The 22,680-nt window shown below is 36.9% G+C and overlaps 1 protein-coding gene across 11 annotated transcripts in view; it reads left to right on the forward strand.

The window, feature by feature from the left end:
• Positions 1 to 22,680, forward strand: part of CNBD1 (cyclic nucleotide binding domain containing 1) — a 441,461-nt gene that overhangs the window by 195,596 nt on the left and 223,185 nt on the right. For all 11 annotated transcript variants that reach the window (XR_014055766.1, XM_081496826.1, XM_081496830.1 and 8 more), the window contains one exon: positions 15,331 to 15,476. Coding sequence is in view for 10 of the 11 variants with exons in the window: in XM_081496826.1 (XP_081352952.1) it covers positions 15,331 to 15,476 (146 nt within the window). In the remaining variant the exon portion in view is untranslated. The remainder of the gene's footprint in view (positions 1 to 15,330; positions 15,477 to 22,680) is intronic.

Below are 22,680 nucleotides of genomic sequence, written 5' to 3' on the forward strand. Positions count from 1 at the left end.
ATCCCCCAGCCACCAATGCCAAAGAAGCTGATGTTGACGAGATCTAGGAAGATCTATAAGACCTTTTGGAACTAGCACCAAGAAAAGATGTAGTTTTCATCACAAGGGATTAGAATGTAAAAGGAGGAAGTTAAGAGATACCTGGAGTAACAGGGAACTTTGGCCTTGGTGTACAGAATGAAGTAGGGCAAAGGCTAAAAGAGTTTTGTCAAGAGAACATACTGGTCATAGAAAACACCCTTTTCCAACAACATGAAAGATGATTGTACACATGGACATCACCAAACAGTCAACACTGAAATCAGGTTGATAATATTCTTTGAAGCTGAAAATGGAAAAGCTGTATACACTCAGCAAAAACAAGATCTGGAGCTGACTGTGGCTCAGATCATGAGCTCTTATTGCAAAATTCAAGTTATTTTGGGGGTCAAAATCCCTTATGATTATAGTGAAGTGAAGTGAAGTCGCTCAGTCGTGTCTGACTCTTTGCAACCCCATGGACTGTAGCCTACCATGCTCCTCAGTCCATGGAATTTTACAGGAAAGAGTACTGGAGTGGGGTGCCATTTCCTTCTCCAGGGATCTTCCCAACCCAGGGATTGAACCTGGGTCTCCCGCATTGCGGGCAGATGCTTTACCGTCTGAGCCACCATAAGGGATCTTATAATCAAGATCCCTTATGACCTAAATCAAATCCCTTATGATTATACAGTGAAGGTGACAAATAGACTCAAGGGATTAGGTCTGGTAGACAGCGTGCCTGAAGACCTGTGAACAGAGGTTCATAACATTGTACAGGAGTCAGTGACCAAAACCATCTCCAAGAAAAACACAGGAAAGCAAATTGAGAGTTGTCTGAGGAGGCTTTACAAATAGCTGAGGAAAGAAGAGAAGTTAAAGGCAATGGAGAAAGGGACAGATATACTCAACTGAATGCAGAGCTCCAGAGAATAGCAAGGAGAGATAAGAAGGCCTTCTTAAATAAATGCAAAGAAATAGAGGAAAACAATGGAATGGGAAAGACTAGAAATCTCTTCAAGAAAATTGGAGATATCAAGGGAACGTTTCATGCAAGTTTGGGTATGATAAAGGACAGAAACAATAAGGACTGGACAGAAGCAGAAGAGATTGAAAAGTACTCTCAAGAATAAACAAGAGAACTATACAAAAAAGATCTTAATGACCCAGGTAACCACAATGGTGTGGTCACTCACCTAGAGCCAGACATCCTAGAGTGTGAAGTTAAGTGGGTCTTAGAAATCATTACTATGGGCTTCCCTTGTGGCTCAGCTGGTAAAGACTATGCCCGCAATGTGGGGGACCGGGGTTCAATCCCTGGGTTGGGAAGATCCCCTGGAGAAGGGAAAGGCTCTCCACTCCAGTATTCTGGCCTGGAGAATTCCATGGACTCAGTCCATGGAGCCGCAAAGAGCCAGACACGGCTGAGCAACTTTCACTTCACTTCACTTCAAGCTAATGGAGGTGATGTAATTCCAGTTGAACTATTTAAAATCCTAAAAGATGTGGGTTGGAGTGCTGCACTCAATATGTTGGCAAATTTTCCACAGAACTGGAAAAAGTTAGTTTCCATTTTAATCCCAAAGAAGGGCAGTGCCAAAGAATGTACAAACTACTCTACAACTGTGCTCATTTTGCATATTATAAATTTATGCTCAAAACCGCTCAACAGGCTTCAGCAGTACATGAACCAAGAATTTCCAGATGTACAAGCGGGGTTTAGAAAAGGCAGAGGAAGTAGAGATCGAATTGCCAACATCCATTGGATCATAGAAAAAGCAAAGGATTCCAGGAAAACATATACTTCTGCTACATTGACTATGCTAAAGTCTTTGACTGTGTGGCTCACAACAAACTGTGGAAAATTCTTAGAGGTGGGAATACCAGACCACCTGACCTGTCATCTGGTCCCATCACTTCATGGCAAATAAAAGGGGAAAAAGTGGCAGTGACAAATTTTATTTCCTTGTGCTCCAAAGGCACGGAGGAAGGTGAAATTAAAAAGGCAATTGGTCCTTGAAAGGAAAGCTATGACAAACCGACACTGTATTAAAAAGCAGAGATATCACTGCCAGCAAAGGTGCATATAGTCACAGCTATGATTATTCTAGTAGTCATATACAGACGTGACAGTTGGGTGATAAAGAAGGCTGAGCACTGAAGAATGGATGCTTTTGAACTGTGGTGCCGGAGAAGACTCTTGAGAGTCCTTTGGACTGCAAGGAAATCAAATCAATCTTAAAGGTAACGAACCCTGGATATATATTGGAAAGACTGATCCTAAATCTGAAGCTCCCATACTTTGGCCTCCTGATGCAAAGAGCTGACTCATTGGAAGAGAAAAATTGCTGGGAAGAATTGAAGGAAAAAGGAGAAAGGGGCGTCAGAGGATGAGATGGTTAGATAACATCATTGACTCAATGACTATCAATTTGAGCAAACTCTGGGAGATGGTGGAGGACAGAGGAGCTTGGTGTGCTGGGGTCCTTGAGGCTGCAGTGTTGGACATGACTTAGGGATCAAGCAACAACAGTTTTCATCAGTTTAAAGAAATCAATTCAAAAAACAAAACAAAACAAAATCAATTCCAGTGTCAAAGGTTTTTCTTCCATAAAACAAGTAAGGAAGTACATAATTGACAACATCATGCATTTTAGTATTTCTTTCATTCAATGCCTAACCTAAAGGATTTTCTCCATGTTGTCATTTTTATTACCAGTTTTCAAAAAACCAACATTTTAAAAAATTAAAATATTTAAAATAGTATATTTCAGTAGCTAACTACAGTCTATATTTTTCAAATATATAGATTTCAATTAGACATAGATATAAATTTTGTTATCTATTTCAATATCTATATATACATCTACTTCAGATAAGTAGATATATGAGCTACAGATACTGAAATACAGCTATATAAATATATATATATATATTTATGTCTATACCTATGCAAATACCTACTCATCTATCCATCTGACAGATGTAACTATTTGTGACTTTGCTAAACATTTATTTCCCCTCAGATCATGGAAATGTTAGAGCTAACCTAATGAAATTTAAATTTGTCTATTTTCTTGATCCTAACATTAGATAAGGAAAGAGTACATCCTAAAATATATGTTAAAGAGGATAATAGTAGTGCATTTCTTATATTTTATTTTTTTCTGGCTAGCATTTTGACAGTAACTGAAATGTAGTCACAATTAGTTTGGACTGGAAAACTTTTAAAGTGGTCTTATTAGTCAGCAATCCTGACAAAAGAAGTGTTTCCTGTTATGATATTGATAATACTTGTGGATACCAATGTTTTCCAATGGAGGAGTCTTCTTGAGATTGAATTATACTGCTTTTTTCTTGACCAGTAAAACTCACTAAACATATTCCGAACTGATTTTAAAAACTTGACCTGCTAGATGAAATTGTACAATCTGCTGTAATAGCCTTCTAACTGATCTCAGTGCATTAGTTTTAATCCATCCTCCTTTGTATGACCAGAGTGAATTTTAAAAAAAAAATGCAAATCCATGTAGTTATTACTCATAATGAAAGTCTTAGGATGACTTTAACTTTTCTTATGGCAAAGTCTAAAATTCTTAACAGAGTTTATACTGCTCCTAGGATTTTACCTTTCTGTCACTTTGGCCTCATTTCATGTCCCATTTTCTCCTTGCCTTCTCTGCTCTGATTTGTCTGGACCTTCTTTACCAGTCTTTCTTGAATACTTGACTCTGGACCTTCGGGCATGAAATTCCTTATACCTTCAACACTGGTATCCTCCCATTCCCCATCGCCCAACTTACTCTTCTAGAATATTTTTGACCCAACTAGACTAGGTATGGAGAAGGAAATGGCAGCCCACTCCAGTATTCTTGCCTGGAAAATCCCAAGGATGGAACAACCTGGTGGGCTGCCGTCTACGGGGTTGCACAGAGTCGGACACGACTGAAGCGACTTAGCAGCAGCAGCAGGAGCAGACTAGGTAAGTCTATTGCTTTCCATAGAGCAGTGCTCTACCCTTCAGAGTAGTTTATAGAAGTTCCACAGTCATGCGTTCCTGCGTGCTAAGTCACTTCAATCATGTCTGACTGTGCGATGCTATGGACTGTAGTCTGCTAGTCTCCTCTGTCCATGGGATTCTCCAGGCAAGAATACTGGAGTGGGTTGCAATGCCCTCCTTCAGAGGATTTTCCTGACTCAGGCATCGAACCTGCTTCTCTTATGTCTCCTACTTGGCAGGCAGGTTCTCTACCACTGGTGTCACCTGGGAAGCCCCTCCACAGCCGCGTGTTAATGCTCAGTAGTGTCTGAAATTTTTGCGACCCTATGGACCAGGCTCCTCCGTCCATAAAATTCTCCAGGCAAGAATGCTGGAGTGAGTTGCCATTTCCTTCTTCAGGGGATCTTCCCAACGCAGGGATAAAACCTGGGTCTCCCACATTGTAAGTGGATTCTTTACTGTCTGAGCCACCAGGGAAGCCTACACTCCACAGTCATAAGTTTCCCTTAATATCTGACTTCTTTACTGTATTTTATGTTGTGGAAGATAAGGAACATATTTGTCTTTTTCTTTGTTGTATGATGCCAATATTTGGGCTTCCCTGGTGGCTTAGTGGTGAAGAATATGCCTGCCAATGCATGAACCATGAGTTCGATCCCTGAATCAAGAAAATCCCCTAGAGAAGGAAATGGCAACCCACTCCAGTATTTGTGCCTGGGAAATCCTGAAGACAGAGGAGCCTGTGGGATACAGCCCATGGAGTCATAAGAGAGTCCAACATGACATAATGACTAAAGAACAACAAAAATGTCAATATTTAGAATAATACCTAAAAATCAACCATTGCACAAAACTATTTGCTGAATAAAAAGTGAATGAATGATCAAATAATAAGGGCTCTTTTTTAGCTGACCAAAAAAAAAATCCAAATACGGGTAGAAGCTACTGTTTGCCTTCTGATATTAACATGTAGTCATTACATTCCTCTGAGAATAAGAAGAGAAGTAAGGTGATTAAGTTGAGAATAATTAAGATTCCTGACAAAATTGCTTGTCAGTCTCTCTTACAGAGAAATCTATCACATCAATTTTGTTTCGCAGCTCTTTCAAACATGTAAGGACAAAAGATGTGTGCTAAGTCGATTCAGTCATGTCTGACTCTGTGCAACCTTATGGACTATAGTCCCCCAGGCTCCTCTGTCCATGGGATTCTCCAGGCAAAAATACTGAAGTGGGTTTCCATTTCCTTCTCCAGGGAAATGTTCTAAACCTCTAAGTTTTAAACCTCTGTGTATTTTGGTAATCCATGGTTATCTTACTTATTGAAGCTGAGTGTGTTTACGAAGTGAGATTACAGGTGACTTTTGAAATATTTTGAGATCTTACTTATGCCCTTTTTGTGTGGCTACTGTTAACCACTCAGGTCTTAGGAACCAAGTCTATGAAAGATGTTAAAGAAATGTTCTTTGATGAGGTACCTTTCCTGAAGGTTCTCAAAATTCTCTAATTTGATGTTGAATTCCTAAAGAAATATAAATTAAGTTCTCTGAAACTTGTTTTATGACTTGCTTCTCCTAAAAATTTTCAATCAGCCGGCTAGTTTAGTATATTCTTTAATCACATCCCTGAGAAATGATAGGAAATCCGTTACTTTATCTTGGAGATACGTATCTTTTGATTTTTTTCGTACCACGAGGAAAAGCCCTACTCATCTTCTCCATACAAAAAGAAGAGACATTTAAAAAAATTATCTATTTTTTATAATATATACATTTGAAGCTTGAAAAAAGAGTTAAAGTTGCTGTCACTGATCTTTTAATTTTCAACAGTGTATAAGAATAGCAAAGAAAGCCCAAACCATCCTGTGACTCTGGTGTCTGCATTTCATGACTGACCAAACCCAATTTCTGGAAAAACTGATAATGATCAACACTTGTCACTTGAATTTGGATGATCAAATAAAATAAATTGTTATTCTGTTCATTCATCCTCAACTGATTAGACAATTCAAATGAGCAGTCAGACAGAAGGTGATGCACATATTAATAATCATTGATTCAAGAAAAATTCCCGTACACAGTAGATTCTATGAAAATAATTTTATGCTGGATTAGTTGAAAGCATAAAGGGAAAATGGAGAAAAATAAATGACCTTTGGGGAAAAATCATGTTTTTGACTGTTTTAAATAATTTTGTTCCTTTGACAAATAATGCTTTTAAAATTAGTAAGGAGGCCCAAGGGTATGAGTGTGTGCATCCTTTAATTAAAGCGACCTTTTCAGCTGGATTTTTTTTTTTTATCCCGATAATCTGTGGTTCACAGAACATTGGATCAAATGTTATATTCTTGCTAAAACCCAGGAATTTTAGCTGAAAATGTTTTTGCATTTCCAAACATAATGCCATCAAATTACAGCAAGTTTTTGGGTTCCTTGAAGAATTCCTCTGGCATGGTGCACCAGGTGTGTGGACTTTAGGGACAGATATAATCAAATGGAATAGACTCACTGGTATTCTACTTCCAGCTGATAATCCACACTATAATGTTGACCTTTTTTACAAACTGTAAACCTGAGCAAATTTCTCCATGGTCTTTGATTCAGGCTGATACCTTTATTTTGCTCTTTGTTCCTCCTTCAAACCTTAAAAAAATGTCTATCTCTTTTCATTCCAGATTCAAAGCCTTCAGTTTTTAATCCAGCCTGATTATTGATGCTATTGTCCTCTTATTGTTTCTTTTGCTTAATAACTAGACCTTAACTCACAGGTAGCTTTACCCTGAAGGTAATGAAGCTTAAGCTTTAGGGCTGTCATTTGATCAGCATAGGTTCCTTCCACAGCCCTGGGAGAGGCCTTAGAAATGTATTCACATGGTCATAAATTTGTGTAAAATTCACAAAAGTAAGATATTTTAACTTTAATCACTTGTTTTCTCTTAGCCTGCCAACTTTCTTTTCTTTGCTTGACATTCATGACGCCTGGCATTGGAGTGGCTTCTGGCATTTTGTGGATCCAGTTTAGGGAGACTTGAGTTAAAGTTACTCTTCATTTTGGTCTGGTGGGATGTAGTTTTTGATTCTTAGTCATTGTTGTACATGCAGGTTATTACTGTCAGCATTAACCCTCTCACTCACTGAGAGGACCCAATAGCATCTTAACTGGATCAGAATTAACCATCACCATACGGCAACCTGGTAACAGAAACATGTGAGCAGTCAAATGGTTCATACTTTGAAATGTATCAAGAGAGAACTGAATCCATGGAAAAGCTTTTCACATTTTAATGCTCATGCATGAAACAAATGTGGGTTTAGATATTTCCAAATTTGACAAGAATTCTAATGTTTAAAAAAAAATAAAACATTCCTAAGTTATTGAGAACAAATTTAAAAATTTTTACTCACCAAAGTCAAGAGAAGACTTTATTCTTTCAATAAAAATGACTTAAAATTGGTGTCATACAAAGAGGTAAAAAAAAATGTAAGAATCCAGTAAAAATTTTAGAATAGCAAATATAATAGATGATGTTGCTGTTCAGTCGCTCAGTCATGTCTGACTCTTTGTGACCGCATGGACTGCAGCATGCCAGGCTCCTCTGTCCTCCACTATCTAGATGTACTTATACAACTAATTAAAAAATTCTGTACTATTTTTCTGGATTTGATGATGTTTGAAATTGTCTAGCTTTTACAACTTTTTAATTTATTATCCTTGCTTCCCTTCCTCGGTTCAGTTCAGTCAGTCAGTCCTGTCTGACTCTTTACAACCCCATGAACCACAGCATGCCAGGCCTCCCTGTCCATCACCAACTCCAAGAGTTTACCCAAACTCATGTCCATCGAGTCGGTGATGCCATCCAGCCATCTCATCCTCTGTCATCCCCTTCTCCTCCTGCCCCCAATCCTACCCAGCATTAGGGTCTTTTCCAATGAGTCAGCTCTTCACATGAGGTGGCCAAAGCACTGGAGTTTCAGCTTCAACATCAGTCCTTCCAATGAACACCCAGGACTGATCTCCTTTAGGATGGACTTGTTGGATCTCCTTGCAGTCCAAGGGACTCTCAAGAGTCTTCTCCAACACCACAGTTCAAAAGCATCAATTCTTCGGCACTCAGCTTTCTTTACTATTCAACTCTCACATCCATACATGACCACTGGAAAAACCATAGCTTTGACTAGATGGGCCTTTGTTGGCAAAGTAATGTCTCTGCTTTTTAATATGCTGTCTAGGTTGGTCATAACTTTGCTTCCAAGGAGCAAGAGTCTTTTAATTTCATGGCTGCAATCACCATCTGCAGTGATTTTGGAGCCCCAAAAATAAAGTCAGCCACTGTTTCCATTGTTCCCCCATCTATTTGCCATGAAGTGATGGGACCAGATGCTATGATCTTAATTTAGTCCTTAGTTTATGTCGTTAGTTTAAGTCCTTATGGACTAAGCAATAATCTTCCCTTCCTAAATAAATACATTTGTTCCAATTTAGTAATTTATAAATTTATGTTTTATAATTTGTCATGCACCATAAAACCTGGAATAGTCCCTGCCCTAACTTGATTACCCAGTAACTCAAAAAAATGAAAACAAATATGGCGAAGATTTAGCTAAGTGGATGGGAACCAAGGATCCAGAATGAGACTACCGGGATAAAATTCTGCCTCTACAGTTTCTTATCTGTGTGACCATGAACAAATTACTTAACATATGTAAGCCTCAATTTTCTTATTTTAAAAGGAGGAGATTGGATTTAGGAAATATAATTCCTTGTAATTTATGATAATATAAAGAATTTAAAAATGGTGGGCAATCAGCTAAATAAAATAATAGAACATTCATGTTGAAAGGGACCTTGGATTTTGTGTAATTTTACATTGGCTCTGTGAATTTCTCACTGATCGTTCAGATGTGAAGGAGGAGAAATGGGTCTAGTATGGAAACTCACCTAGCCTCCCATTCATTAAACTAGTGTAGGTCTGATTTCATTTATATACAAGTCTGTGTAAGATTTAGTTTGAACAAGGTGTTTTGTGACTGTGTGTGTTTGAACACCATCGCTCCTGTCCAGTCCTTGTGTGCACGCTAAGTCGCTTCTGCCGTGTCTGACTCTGCGACCCTATGAACTGCAGCCCACAAGACTCTTCTGTCCATGGGATCCTCCAGGCAAGGATACTGGAGTAGGTTGCTATTTCCTACTCCAGGGGATCTTCCCAACTCAGAGATTGCACCAGTGTCTCTTATGTCTCCTGTATTGGCAGACAGGCTCTTTATCACTGGGGCGCCACCTGGGAAGCCCCATCCTATTCATATATATATAAAACCACTTGAGAGCATTAGTAAAAATATTAAAAATTGAAAACAAGTAGTAATCTGTTCTCCATATGATCTGAATCTCATATGTGGTAATAAGATGTTATTTAAAAGTAAACAAAGTAATACCACAGCAAATTCTGCTGTCCAGACCAGAGCTTAAATATTCAATGTAAATGGGATAACAATAATAAGCAACTTGAGGAAACGTAAGCTTCCCCCAAATTCTCGAGGATATTGAAGGAATACCAAGTTTCCCACAGTACAGAAGACTGAGCTCCCTGATGCTTTCTGTTTGGTTGGATATTTTTAACCATTATTGAAAGAAAATATGCACTCAAACAGCAGGAGGACTTGATAAGGAACTAAATATTTGAATTTTTCCATACATTCCCAGAAAAGCCCATGGACCAAGGAGACTGGTCGGCTACAGTCCATGGCGTCGCAAAGAGTCGGACACGACTGAGCAACTTCACTTTCATACATTTCCAAGGATCTGCTTCATTGTTTTTAATATTTTTAATTGTATTTTTAATTAGAGAATGTGATTTCTTTATAGCCTTTACTCAAATTACCTGACAGAATAATCTCAATCCCTCTTTAATTTGACAGCTCTTTAACTATATGAATCAGTTCTATCCAACAAATATCTTCATTTCCAATTAAAAATTAATTGTTTTATGACAGGACCTACAGATATTTTATTTGATGTTTATAAGTCACTGAGAAGAAAACGTTAATCAGCCTCTCTGAAGTTTACTTCAATTTTAGAGAACTTCATGAGCCTTCTGGCAACTCTTCCTTAATAAATTTTTCTTGCAATTAGCATTCCTCCTGAATTCTGATTCCAAGAAATATTTTGCAAGTTTTGTTGTTGTTATGTGTGTATGTGTGTGTAATTGTGTGTTAGAATGATTTGTTCTTCACTTAGCATATTTTAGTATTTCACTTTCTTTTTGATCATCCTTAAGTACGTGTCCTTAAGGAAGTAAGCCTTTTTTTTAGTTTAAATATTGCTTCTTATAGCATTTTCCACCACTGCTCTCTCCATTTACTTGCACCTGCATGTTCTGATTTACTACAATTTTATTGGCAAGCATCCTATTCAAGTTAAATGGCTCTATTTATGTGTCTTTTAATATAAGTTATCATATTTCTTCAACAAAATTTTGTGCACATGGAGTCTAACTGCTTTTCTAGCCACTGCTACAAGGACCCAGTAAATCCTCTTATACGCTTGAATCCCCTCTTGTGGAGAAGAGTTGTGAGTGTAGTAACAATGGAAGACAAGCACTTTTATGAAAGAGTCTAAATCTTTTTTAAAAGGCCATGTGAATCTACCAGTGTTGGAAGTTAAACTTTGTGTAGTCTCAATATTTAAATTGACTAGAAGATGTCATATTGACAAGAGACAAGTGCAAGAAATTTTGTTTATTTTACTCTTCAACCTAGTAAATTAGGGATTATTAGGAAAGCTAGATTAATTGAAAAAAATACAGAAGCTCCATTTCATCTACACATCTAAGTAAATTAATGTTAGGAGTATAGAGACCTTAAGGGAACACTAACCACTTTCCCACAGCCACAAATATGCTTTCTAAAATGATCAAACTCTCTTCTCAACAGCAAGACCGTATGATGAATCAGTGGAGAGTGAAAAAATCAACAGGTTGACAAGAGTTTTACACAGTATAGATCATGTGTCCCTATACCTGGAAACAAATAAAAGTTCAGGGAATGATGGTATGAATGCCAATGGCTACACATAATAGAATTCAGCAGAAGCCAATGCCTACAGGTGCTGCTGATCATAAACCACATGCCTACTTATCATGGCTCTTTACAAGCTCCTAAGTTTGAGATGATCACCAGGAGAAAAAGGCATGGAAGAGAAATCACGTCATTATTTTGTTTGCAACTGCAATGCCTGAAATACTTGGAATATATTAAGATGTTCCTTTTTGTCACCAGCTAGAATTGGGGCTGGAAATAGAAATAAAGATGAGTAAATGAACATGCAAAGGGAATAACCTTTTTTTAACACCACTGCAAGTGGCCTGATAATTCATAGTGATGATAATGATAAGAATGACAGTGTTGAACAACCCCTATTTACTGGCACTAGTTTAAACACTATAGTTTTTGAAGCATCTCTCAATATATGAATGTCTGCTTTTTGTTACTCTGGTTTCTTTCACTGAAATTTTTGTACGTGAAGAGTAGATCAGGAAGCTGTGGTAAGAAGGAGTGGGTATGATGTGGGTACAAGTTCCTGCCAGACAAGAAATGTCGAGGTTGAAAGAGAAGGAAGTCCAGTTGAGAGAGAGGACGCGAAGGTCAGATTTTCAGAACTGAATGCTTATTTCAACATTTTGAGGATAGTCAACACCAGGGTGTGTGTTAGACGGCATCGAAAAATGTTGGGGGAATGTCATCGTTTGTCAGGGTGTAGCCTCAGACACCCTTAAGGCAAGTGCCCAAGGGGCAGCACAGTGACGCAGACCTGCTGGTGATAGGGGCCTGGGGGGAAGTTACAGCCCCTCTCTTATTGTTTCATTTTCCAAGAGCGATAGTCCAAATATTTGAAAATTCTTGAGTGCTCGAGTAGGAAAGACAGAATTAAACTGAAAAGTAGGAATATATAAATCCTATTTATCAGGAATAGCATGTCCAGAGTAAGGTTATGTTAGTTGAAGGAAAAAAAAATGGTTTTGCATTTTCAGTCAGAATACGTAAATTATAAGCCCATTCTTTTTTTTATTTTTTTTTATCAAACTAATAGTTATATTTTTTGGATGACTTTCAGACTTTTAAACTTTATTTCCTTTAATGTCTTCTGTTAGTAATGTTATTTTACAAATATTTTTGATTGTCCCACGCACAAGGGCCACATGCACTTCATACTGCTTGTCATTAAGTGATTGAAATCTATGCTGACTTCGAGCTGTGGGAGGAAATTAGGGGTGTTGTTATCAATCAGAGAACTGAAGGTTCAGCACAGAGTATGGGCCTCCTAGAAAGGCAAAATGAGGACCTCTATATCTGCTCCTCTATACAAGCAATGACATACTGGCAAAGACTGTCAAGATAATTTTTTTTTCAGAACTCTGAAATTAATCAAATGCATGCAACAAAATGAGGAGCATTAATTCAAGAAAAATAGCAGAGTTTGTAGCTTTTTATCTTGACCTATTTTAATCCTTCTATCTCCAATTCTGTGATGGTCTTGAAAACTGGCAGCCTTGCAACTTCTGGAAGCACAGACTTCAGATGTACTTCAAAAACCCATTCCCAGATCACTGCTACACTGTGATTTGTCTAGCTGCTGCTGCTGCTGCTAAGTCGCGTCAGTCGTGTCCGACTCTGTGCGACCCCATAGACGGCAGCCCACCAGGCTCCCCCGTCCCTGGGATTCTCCAGGCAAGAGATTTGTCTAGCAGTGTCCTGGAAAAGCCACATTCATAAGATTTTACTGTTATTTGACCCTGGGAAGGAGGGGAAAAGTTATTTCCAGATTTGCTACATTACCCAAAATGTTCAATTTTAAACAAAAATTATGAGACATGCAAAGAGATAACAAAGTGTCTCCCATTTGTAGGGAAAAAAGCAACCAAGAACAAACAATGCCCTTAGAAGATTCAAATGTTAAACTTAGTAGACAACGATTACAAAAAGGATACAAACAGAGACTATGGAGTTAAAAAATACAGTAACAAATAAAAACTTCACTATAAGGGTTCAACAATAGGTTAGCTCTGGCAGAAGAAAAGTTTGATAAACTTCAAGAAGATGTCTATATTAAGATGATCCAGTCAAAAGAACAGAAAAAATAAGAATGAAAAGGATGAACAGTGCCTCAGAGACCCATGGGACACCACCAAGTACACCAGAATCAACACAATGAGAATTCCAGAGGGAGAGGACAAATAAAAGCGAGAGAATATTTGAAGAGAATAGCCAAATCTTTCCAATTTGATGAAAAACATTAGGCTACTCATCCATATTGGTAGATGTGGCTATTATGTGTATCTAACAACATGGTTCATTTCTGAATCTTCTCTAATCCTTTTCATTTAGCTTGATAACTGGTCAATTTTACCCAGGTAATAATTCATGGCTGCATGAATTATTATAATATAACTAACTCTGAGCAAACAAAACCCAGTAACTTTCTGGCTTTGCCCAATTATTATCTGAGAAGCTGCAGGTTTCCCAGGCACTTGGTCTATCTTTCAAATTATTGCAAGCAATTGCCATATCAAACGTTTTAGCACTAAAAACATACGTCTATTTTTAAGATCTGTGATATTATTTCCTTGTCATCCTCTGATTGCTAATCAATGGCATTTATTTCAGGATTTGGTTGTAATATCATGCCCTTTCTAAATACTAGTTCTTTATTATTGAATCAGAACTACACAGTTTTAAATGATGTTAAATGAGGTGCTAGTCTACTCAAAACTATTTCTTAAGAATATTTCTTAAAGAGATGGGAAGACCAGACCACCTTATTTGCCTCCTGAGCAATCTGTATACAGGTCAAGAAGCAACAGTTAGAATTGGACATGGGACAACAGACTGGTTCAAAATTGGTAAAGGAGTACATAAAGACTGCATATTGTCACCCTGCTTATTTAACTTATATGCAGAGGACATCATGAGAAACGCTGGGCTGGATGAAGCACAAGCTGGAATCAAGATTGCCTGGAGAACTATCAATAACCTCAGATATGCAGATGACACCACCCTTATGGCAGAAAGTGAAAAAGAACTAAAGAGCCTCTTGATGAAAGTGAAAGAGGAGAGTGAAAAAACTGGCTTAAGACTCAACATTCAAAAAATGAAGATCATGGCATCTGGTCCCATCACTTCATGGCAAATAGATGGGGAAACAATGGAAACAGTGACAGACTTTATTTTCTTTAGTTCCAAAATCACGGAAGATGGTGACTACAGCCATGAAACTAAATGACGCTTGCTCCTTGGAAGAAAAGCTATGACCAATCTAGACAGCATATTAAAAAGCAGAGACATTACTTTACTGACAAAGGTCTGTACAGTCAAAGCTGTGGTTTTTCCAGTAGTCATGTGTGGATGTGAGAGTTGGAATGTGAAGAAAGCTGAGCGCTGAAGAATTGATGCTTTTGAACTGAGGTGTTGGAGAAGACTCTTGAGAGTCCCTTGGACTGCAAGGAGACCCAACCAGTCCATCCTAAAGGAAATCAGTCCTCAATATTCATTGGAAGGACTTATGCTGAAGCTGAAGCTCAAATACTTTGACCACCTGATGCGAAAAACTGACTCATTTGAAAAGACCCTGATGCTGGGAAAGATTGAGGGCAGGAGGAGAAGGGGGTGACAGAGGATGAAATGGTTGGATGGCATCATTGACTCAATGGACGTGAATTTGAGCAAACGCAGGGAGACAATAAAGGACAGGGAGGCCTGGTGTGCTGCAGTCCATGGGACTGGAAAGAGTCAGACACAACTGAGCGACTGAACTGAATGAAAAGTAAATAAATATCATCTATCATAGGATAAGTGTGTTTTATTTAAAATTGCACATGCATCTTTCAACTTAACATTTATATTCTCAAATGTTAAGTTACAGATTCATTTGCTGTGACTGTAATAGTATTTTAAAAATAAGGAATAAATAATAGCTAAAACATCAGTCATTTTACTGTCTAAAAGGGTATTATTATTATAATGACTAATAATGAGAGATATAATCTTAAAACTGAAGCACTGAGGTTTCTATTAAATAGGTAAAGACGCTATTTAATACCCTAAAGTTTAAAGTTTCATGGAGGTGCATCTTTATCTTGAAAGAAGAACACATTTTAAAGATTATTAAGACAAAAGAGAACACTATCACTTATTCTTGAGCAACCATTTTAAAAACAAGAATAAACAAATTTGGAAACTCAAAAATATAGAATTTTTTGGTCTGTCTGTTTCTTTGTATTTATGCTATAGTCTCTTAATATGCAACCTTTTTTATTTTAAGGCCCGTTCACAGGACTCCATCTGAACACAACATTGTGTGGAAGATGCTGAAAACAATTCCAAATTTAACTTCTCAACTACTTGATGAGCATCTGAAAATACTTAGTAAGAATGTCATTTCTGAAACCTGGATAAAAGGTAGCACAGGTAAACTGACTAATCTGGAGGAAAATTTGGCAAGACAAAACATGTATCACTATTTTGAGTTTTCTGTCATAATAATCTTAATTTCACTTGACATGCTAGAATGTACTGTTTGGATGTATATCATTTGTAAAGTTATAAGTAGTGAAACAAACACACATTTTGGTAATTAGACTTTAAAGGTATACAGTGGTGTTTCTTCCCTTTGAACACGCATCAGAATCCCTGAGGACTCACTGAAATGGGTTGCTGTGCTCAGCACCTTAGGTTTCTGATTCATTAGATTTAGGATGAAGCTTAATTTGCATTTCCAATAACATTCCAGGGGTTTCTGCTGGTCTGGGGACAACACTTTGAAAACCATTCATTGACACACACATTCGATAACAATCTAGCATTGATTTTCATAGTTAAGACAGTAAGTGGTCAAAGTACTTATTTGACTGATTCAGATATTGAGAAAAAAAAAATCTTCAGACAAATTTTAGTAAAGTTTCCTATTTTCATTTCTAGTGACTTGACAAGGGATATAATGGACGCATTAACAGAAGCATTTTATATGTTAATATTTTTGGGTGGTGGCATGTAAATAAACACACACGCAGAGTCACACACACACACACACCTAAACCAACAGAGTTAACATTATTTTTTTGCATTTGTTTAATACCTATTAGAAAATTATGAAAAGGCAAAAAGATATGACGCTGGAAGATGAGCCTCCCAGGTCAACAGGTGTCCCATATGCTGTTGGGAAAGAGCAGAGAAACAGCTTCAGAAAGAATGAAGAGGCAGACCCAAAGCAGAAACGACACCCATTTGTGGATGTATTGGGTGGTGAAAGCAAACTCCAGTGCTAAAAGAACAATATTGAATAAATCAAGGCAAACTGGAAGTGGTCAAACAGGAGATGGCAAGAGTGAACATCGACATTTTAGGAATCAGTGAACTAAAACAGATGGGAATGGGTGAATTTAATTCACATGACCATCATATCTACTCTGGGAAAGCATCCCTTAGAAGGAATGGAGTAAACCTCATAGTCAACAAAAGAGTCCAAAATGCAGTACTTGGGTGTAATCTCAAAAGTGTCAAAATGATCTCGGTTTGATTCCAAGGCAACCAGCAACCATTCTATATCACAGTAATCCAAATATATGCCCCAACCACTCATACAGAAGAAGTCTATGAAGACCTACAAGAACTTTTACAACTAACACACACACACTCACACAAAAGGTTCTTTTCCTCAAAGGGGATTAGAATGCAAAAGTAGGAAGTCAAGAGATACCTGGAATAACAGGAGAGTTTGACCTTGGTGTACAAAATGAAGCAGAGCAAAGGCTAACAGTTTTGGCAAGAGAATGCACTGGTCAGAGCAAACACCCTCTTCCAACAACACAAGAGACAACTCTACATATGGGCATCACCAGACGGTCAATACTGAAATCAAATTGATCATATTCTTTGCAGACAAAGGTGGAGAAACTGTATACAGTCAGCCAGAACAAGTCTTGGAGCTGACTGTGACTCAGATCATGAGCTCCTTAGTGCAACTTTCAGACTTAAATGGAAGAAAGTATGTAAAACCACTGGGCCATTCAGGTAGGACATAAATCAAATCCCTTATGGTTATACAATAGAAGTGATACATAGATATAAGTGATTAGATCTGATAGGCAGACTCCCTGAAGAACAATGGATGGAGGTTTGCAACATTGTAAAGGAGGCAGTGACCAAAACCATTCAAAAGAAAAAGAAATCCAAGAAGGCAAAATGGCTGTCTGAGGAGGCCTCACAAATAGCTGAGAAAAGAAGGGAAGTGAAAGGCAATGGAAAAAGGAAAAGAAGTGCCCAACTGATGCAGAGTTCTGGAGAAGAGCAAGGAGACAAAAGAAAGCCTTCCTAAATGAACTATGAAAAGAAATAGAAGAAAATGATAGAATGGGAAAGACTAGAGATCTCTTCAAGAAAATTAAGGATACCAAGGGAAAACTTCATATACAGATGGGCACAATAAAGGACAGAAATGGTATGGACCTAACAGAAACAGATGAAAGTAAGAAGAGGTGGCAAGAATACACAGAAGAACTGTAGGAAAAACATCTTAATGACATGGAAATCCATGATGGTGTGGTTACTCACCTAGAGTCAGACACCCTGGAGTGTGAAGTCAAGTGGACCTTAGGAAGCACTACTATGAACAAAGCTAGTGGAGGTGATGGAATTCCAGCTGAGCTATTTCAAATCCTAAAATATGATACTGTTAAAAACGATTTTGCTGCACTTAATATGCCAGAAAATTTGGAAATAAGCAATAACCACAGGTCTGGAAAAGGTCAGTTTTCATTCCAATCCCAAAGGAAGGCAATGCCAAAGAATGCTCAAACTACCGCACAACTGTGCTCATTTCACACACTAGCAAAACAATGCTCAAAATCCTTCAAGCTAGGCTTCAACAGTACATGAACCGAGAACTTCCAGACGTTCAAGCTGGATTTAGAAAAGGCAGAGGAATCAGAGACCAAATTGCCAACATTAAAAAAAAAAAAATCCAGGGAAACATTCACTGCTGCTTCATTGACACAGTAAAGCCTTTGACTATGTAGGTCACAGCAAACTGTGGAAAATTCTTCAAGAGATGGAAATATCAGACCACCTTACCTGCCTCCTGAGAAACCTGTATGCAGGTCGAGATGCAACAGTTAAAACCAGACATGGAACAATGGACTAGTTCCAAACTGGGAAAGGAGTACGTCAAGGCTGTATATTGTCACCCTGATTATTTAACTTATATGCAGAGTACATCATGTGAAATGCTGGGCTGAATGAATCAAAACTGGAATCAAGATTGCCAGGAGAAATATCAGTAATCTCAGGTATGCAGATGATACTACTCTAATGGCAGAAAGTGAAGTGGAACTGAAGAGCCTCTTGATAAATATGAAAGAGGAAAGTGCAAAAGCTGGCTTAAAACTATATATTCAAAAACCTAAGATCATGGCATCTGGTCCCATCACTTCATGGCTAATAGATGGGGGAAAAATGGAAACAGTGGCATATTTTATATTCTTGGGCCCAAAAATCACTGCAGATAGTGATTACAGCCACAAAATTAAACAACACTGGCTCCTTGGAAGAAAAGTTCTGACAAATCTAGACCGTATATTAAAAAACAGAGACATCAATTTGTTGTCAAAGGTCTGCATGGTCAAAGCTATTGTTCTTCCAATAGTCATGTACAGATGTGAGTGTTGGACCATACAGAAGGGTGAGCAAAAAAGAATTGATGCTTTCAACTGTATTGCTGGAGAAGACTCTTGAGAGTCACTTGGACAGCAAGGAGTTCAAACCCACCAATCCTGAAAGAAATCAACCCTGAATATTCATTGGAGACACTGATGCTGAAGCTCCAATATTTTGGCCACCTGATGCAAAGAGCCAAGTCATTGGAAAAAACTCTGAGACTGGGAACGGTTGAGGACAGGAGGAGAAGGGAGTGACAGAGGATGAGATCATTGGATATCATCATCGACTCAATGGAAATGAGTTTGAGCAAACTCCAGGAGATGGTGATGAACAGGAAGGCTGGAGTACTGAAGTCCTGGGGTCGCAAAGAGTTGGACACCTCTTAGCGACTGAACAGCAATGGTTAGAAAAGAGAGACTAAATTTATTTAATACATCATTTAGGTAATGAAAATCCCTTGTTTATTCTTCCCAGTATGAAATGAAAGTGATATTGTTATTATTCTCCTCAGACGAGGACCCTAAGGCACAAAATATCATGCAGAGTATTTCTGATTAGAACTACTTTCAAATAAAATTTAGCCTTAATGCTAAATTTATTCTCTGTCCACTATGCCACTCTTTTAATAAAATGGTCCATCAGGATCATAATATTTAAAACCAAACTGGAATTTTATAGCATGTCTGCCTATTGAAGAGATTTACATATTTTGAAAGCTTTCCTCCTACAGTCCTATAGTTAGTTTCTTTGAATCTGACATCAGACAGTGAAAGTTAAATTGTAGGAATCTGCGAGGATAAATGATTTTGAAAGGAAAAAAAAGAAGAAACTTCAATATTGTTTTGCCATTAGCTTGAGGGTAATAATTAAAATTTAATTTGTTATATCATAAATCTCTAAAATCATACTTGTTATGGTAAAAAATATGGAGGGTACATAAATATCCTTTAATAGAAGATAGAATATATTTTGATACATTTATTCTATGGAAGTCTAGGCAGAGATTAAAAAGAATGAGGTAGATTATATACACTGACTTAGAAACTTATGAAGGATAATAAATAAAAACAGAACAAATGCAGAACTATATAATAATATGAAATCATTGTATAAAACTTGAAATTGTAGGTGTATATATATTCACATAAAATACACAGTAAAAACTACATAAAAGTAGATTCAGAAAGATACTGCAAGCATTTAAAAACATGGTAGCTTTATGTAGGGAGGGAAAAGGAATCGAAAACCAGTGAAAAGGAACAGTTAACTCTTTAATTCTACATATATTTTGTGTTGAATTCTCCACAATGACTGTATATTTGTGTGCTAGTGTTTGTAAGTAGTTATTAGTTTTTTCTAAAAGGTTTTAAAACTAAAACTAGAAGCAAATGCTGTATTCTCCAGGTATGTTAATGACTTATGTGATAAACTGATAAAATATGAACTTTCATTCCTTAACAAAGACCAACTTTAAAATGTGATGATTTATGTTAAATAAGACCTTGCAATCATTTCAATAGTCCATATTTTAAAACACATCAAACATTTTTATTATCTGTGTTTACACCTACATGTGCTACAACCCTTCTCTTGAGTTTTTAAGACATCTGATTCTGGCAACTCACTTGTGTTTCACTATCAAAGCAGTCAACTCATTAAATACTTGACTTTTGTAAATCTCTTTGTTCATCCAACTTTAAAAAAACAAAACAAAACAGGTCCAACCAGATGTCTTTCTTTTTCCCTTTTCTTTATTCATGTGTGCATTTCCCTCCCTCTGCTGTTATTTAAAGTATTCCCCCTAGTAACCTCTCATCACCAGGCTGCTGACTTTCAATCTGCTGCTAAGGCTTTGGTTTCTTTCTTGTAAGTCTGCACAGCTGTTTGCACCTTCTGGTCTCTTTTCTGGTCATAGGATTTTTTAGAGTTTCATCATTTAAGGCAGCTTCCTAAGCTTAGCATTACTCACTTATCCTCTTGTGAACTGTTTTCTTAATAAAATATTAACAAGAACAGCAATTTCTTGATTTCAAATACTGAATAATACACATACATATTTTTAGTTTAAGTGAAAATGGTACTAAAACATGATTACTATATTAAGATCATTATATATAAAGATTATTTATGCTACTACAATAAAATACTTTATATATATATATATATATATATATGGTACAGATGGTAAACTCTATATGCTATATAGATATAGTTTTCTTAATTTAATTGATCCCAAGAGTTTCCCACTGGATCTCATTTTATGGCCTGGCAGAGGACATTTCTAAAACTGGCAAACTAAAGTTCATAAAGCTAAGAAAATTAGCTTAGAAGAGAATCCAATTTAATGGCTAATCTAGAATTGGGTCATAGATAAAATTTTTATTAATATCTGCCTTTAAATTAGCATTGAAACATTCCTATTAAATTACTGATATAGAGATTTTTGTCTCAATGTATATATGTCAACTTTGCTCTTTTCTTTACTTGAAGTCCACTAAGTCTTAATGTTATTTCTCTGCTATTTCTTTCAATTTATTCCTTTTTAGTCTTACTTTCTATGAGGTTAGAAATGGCAGCCCACTCCAGTATTCTTGCCTGGAAAATCCCATGAACAGAGGATCCTGGTGGGCTATAGCCCATGGGGTTGCAAAGAGTTGCACATGACTGAGAAACTGACATTTTTTCTATGAGGTTATATTTCAAAAACTCCATAGCTCCTCATTTTAAAATATTGTATTTATTTTTAATGCTGAAAAATATGCTTAGATTACTAAACCATAAACAGCGTGCATAGGCTTTATTTTCTGTTGTGGCTTAAATTTCACATAGCATATAAAAATGTAGAAGTTACATCTCATGAAAAATTTAATGGGCACCTTCCTCATGTATAAATTAACCATAATTTGAACAATGTGCTCTTACAATAGAAGTAATAAAATATTTAACCTTACCGTAAAGACTATGGCTCTCTTAAAGGCAAAGCTGACCATGAAGAATGTATATTGATTCCAAAGTATACATGTGCTTTCACTGCAACTAGGGTGTTCTCCATGGGTCATAAATGTTCAATCTTGAAAGCGGCATTAATTATCTCAAAACCTCACAAATGTCTCTTGGATAGGGTGTAGATGTGTGCTTAGTCATATATCCAACTCTGCGATCCCATGGACTGTAGCCCGCCGGGCTCCTCTGTCCTTGGAATTTTCCAGGCAAGAATACTGCAGTGGGTTGCCATTTCCTTTTCCAGAGGATCTGCCCAACCCAGGGATCGAACCTGAATCTCTCATGTCTCCTGCATTGGCAGGTGGATTCTCTACCACAATACTACCTGGGAATCCTCTTGGGTGAGAGGAAGGTAGAAACTGGAGCCTTGAAATAGAGATAAACATTGAAAAAAGTTTCTGGAGATTTAATATGGGATTTTAAGTATTGTTGACTAATTTAAATATTGTAATTAGTTAAGTCTTTTTCATCTATATTTCTAAAAGTTTATTAAAGCTATCCAAAATTCTTTAAAGTAATCTTTTTATTGGTAAAATTTGGTTATTTATATAGTTTTGAAATTCAAATTTATTTAAACTTGAATTGTAATTTCAGCAACATAAAATATATTATTTCACTGAATATTGGAAAAATAAAAAATATAATATATATATAGATAATTTGACTTAGCATGACAATTTCTGAATTGGAAATTGAACTTAGAAATATATGATTCTCCCAAGAATACACAATGGATGTAAAAATGGGACTAAATCCAGACCTCCTAAACCAGTACTTGATCCATCTATAGTATCTTATTTTGAAAACAAAAAATTATCAGTATGTAGTAAATCATTTAAAATGGTATCTACCTAAAGACCGCAAGATAAAACTGGAAACCATAAAACTCCTAGAAGAGAACATAAGCCAAACAGTCTTTGATACAAATTGTAGCAATATTTTTTGAGTGTATTTC

This window comes from Giraffa tippelskirchi, chromosome 6, assembly GCF_054371585.1.
Source record: "Giraffa tippelskirchi isolate mGirTip1 chromosome 6, T2T-mGirTip1v1.2.pri, whole genome shotgun sequence".
Lineage (NCBI taxonomy): Eukaryota > Metazoa > Chordata > Mammalia > Artiodactyla > Giraffidae > Giraffa > Giraffa tippelskirchi.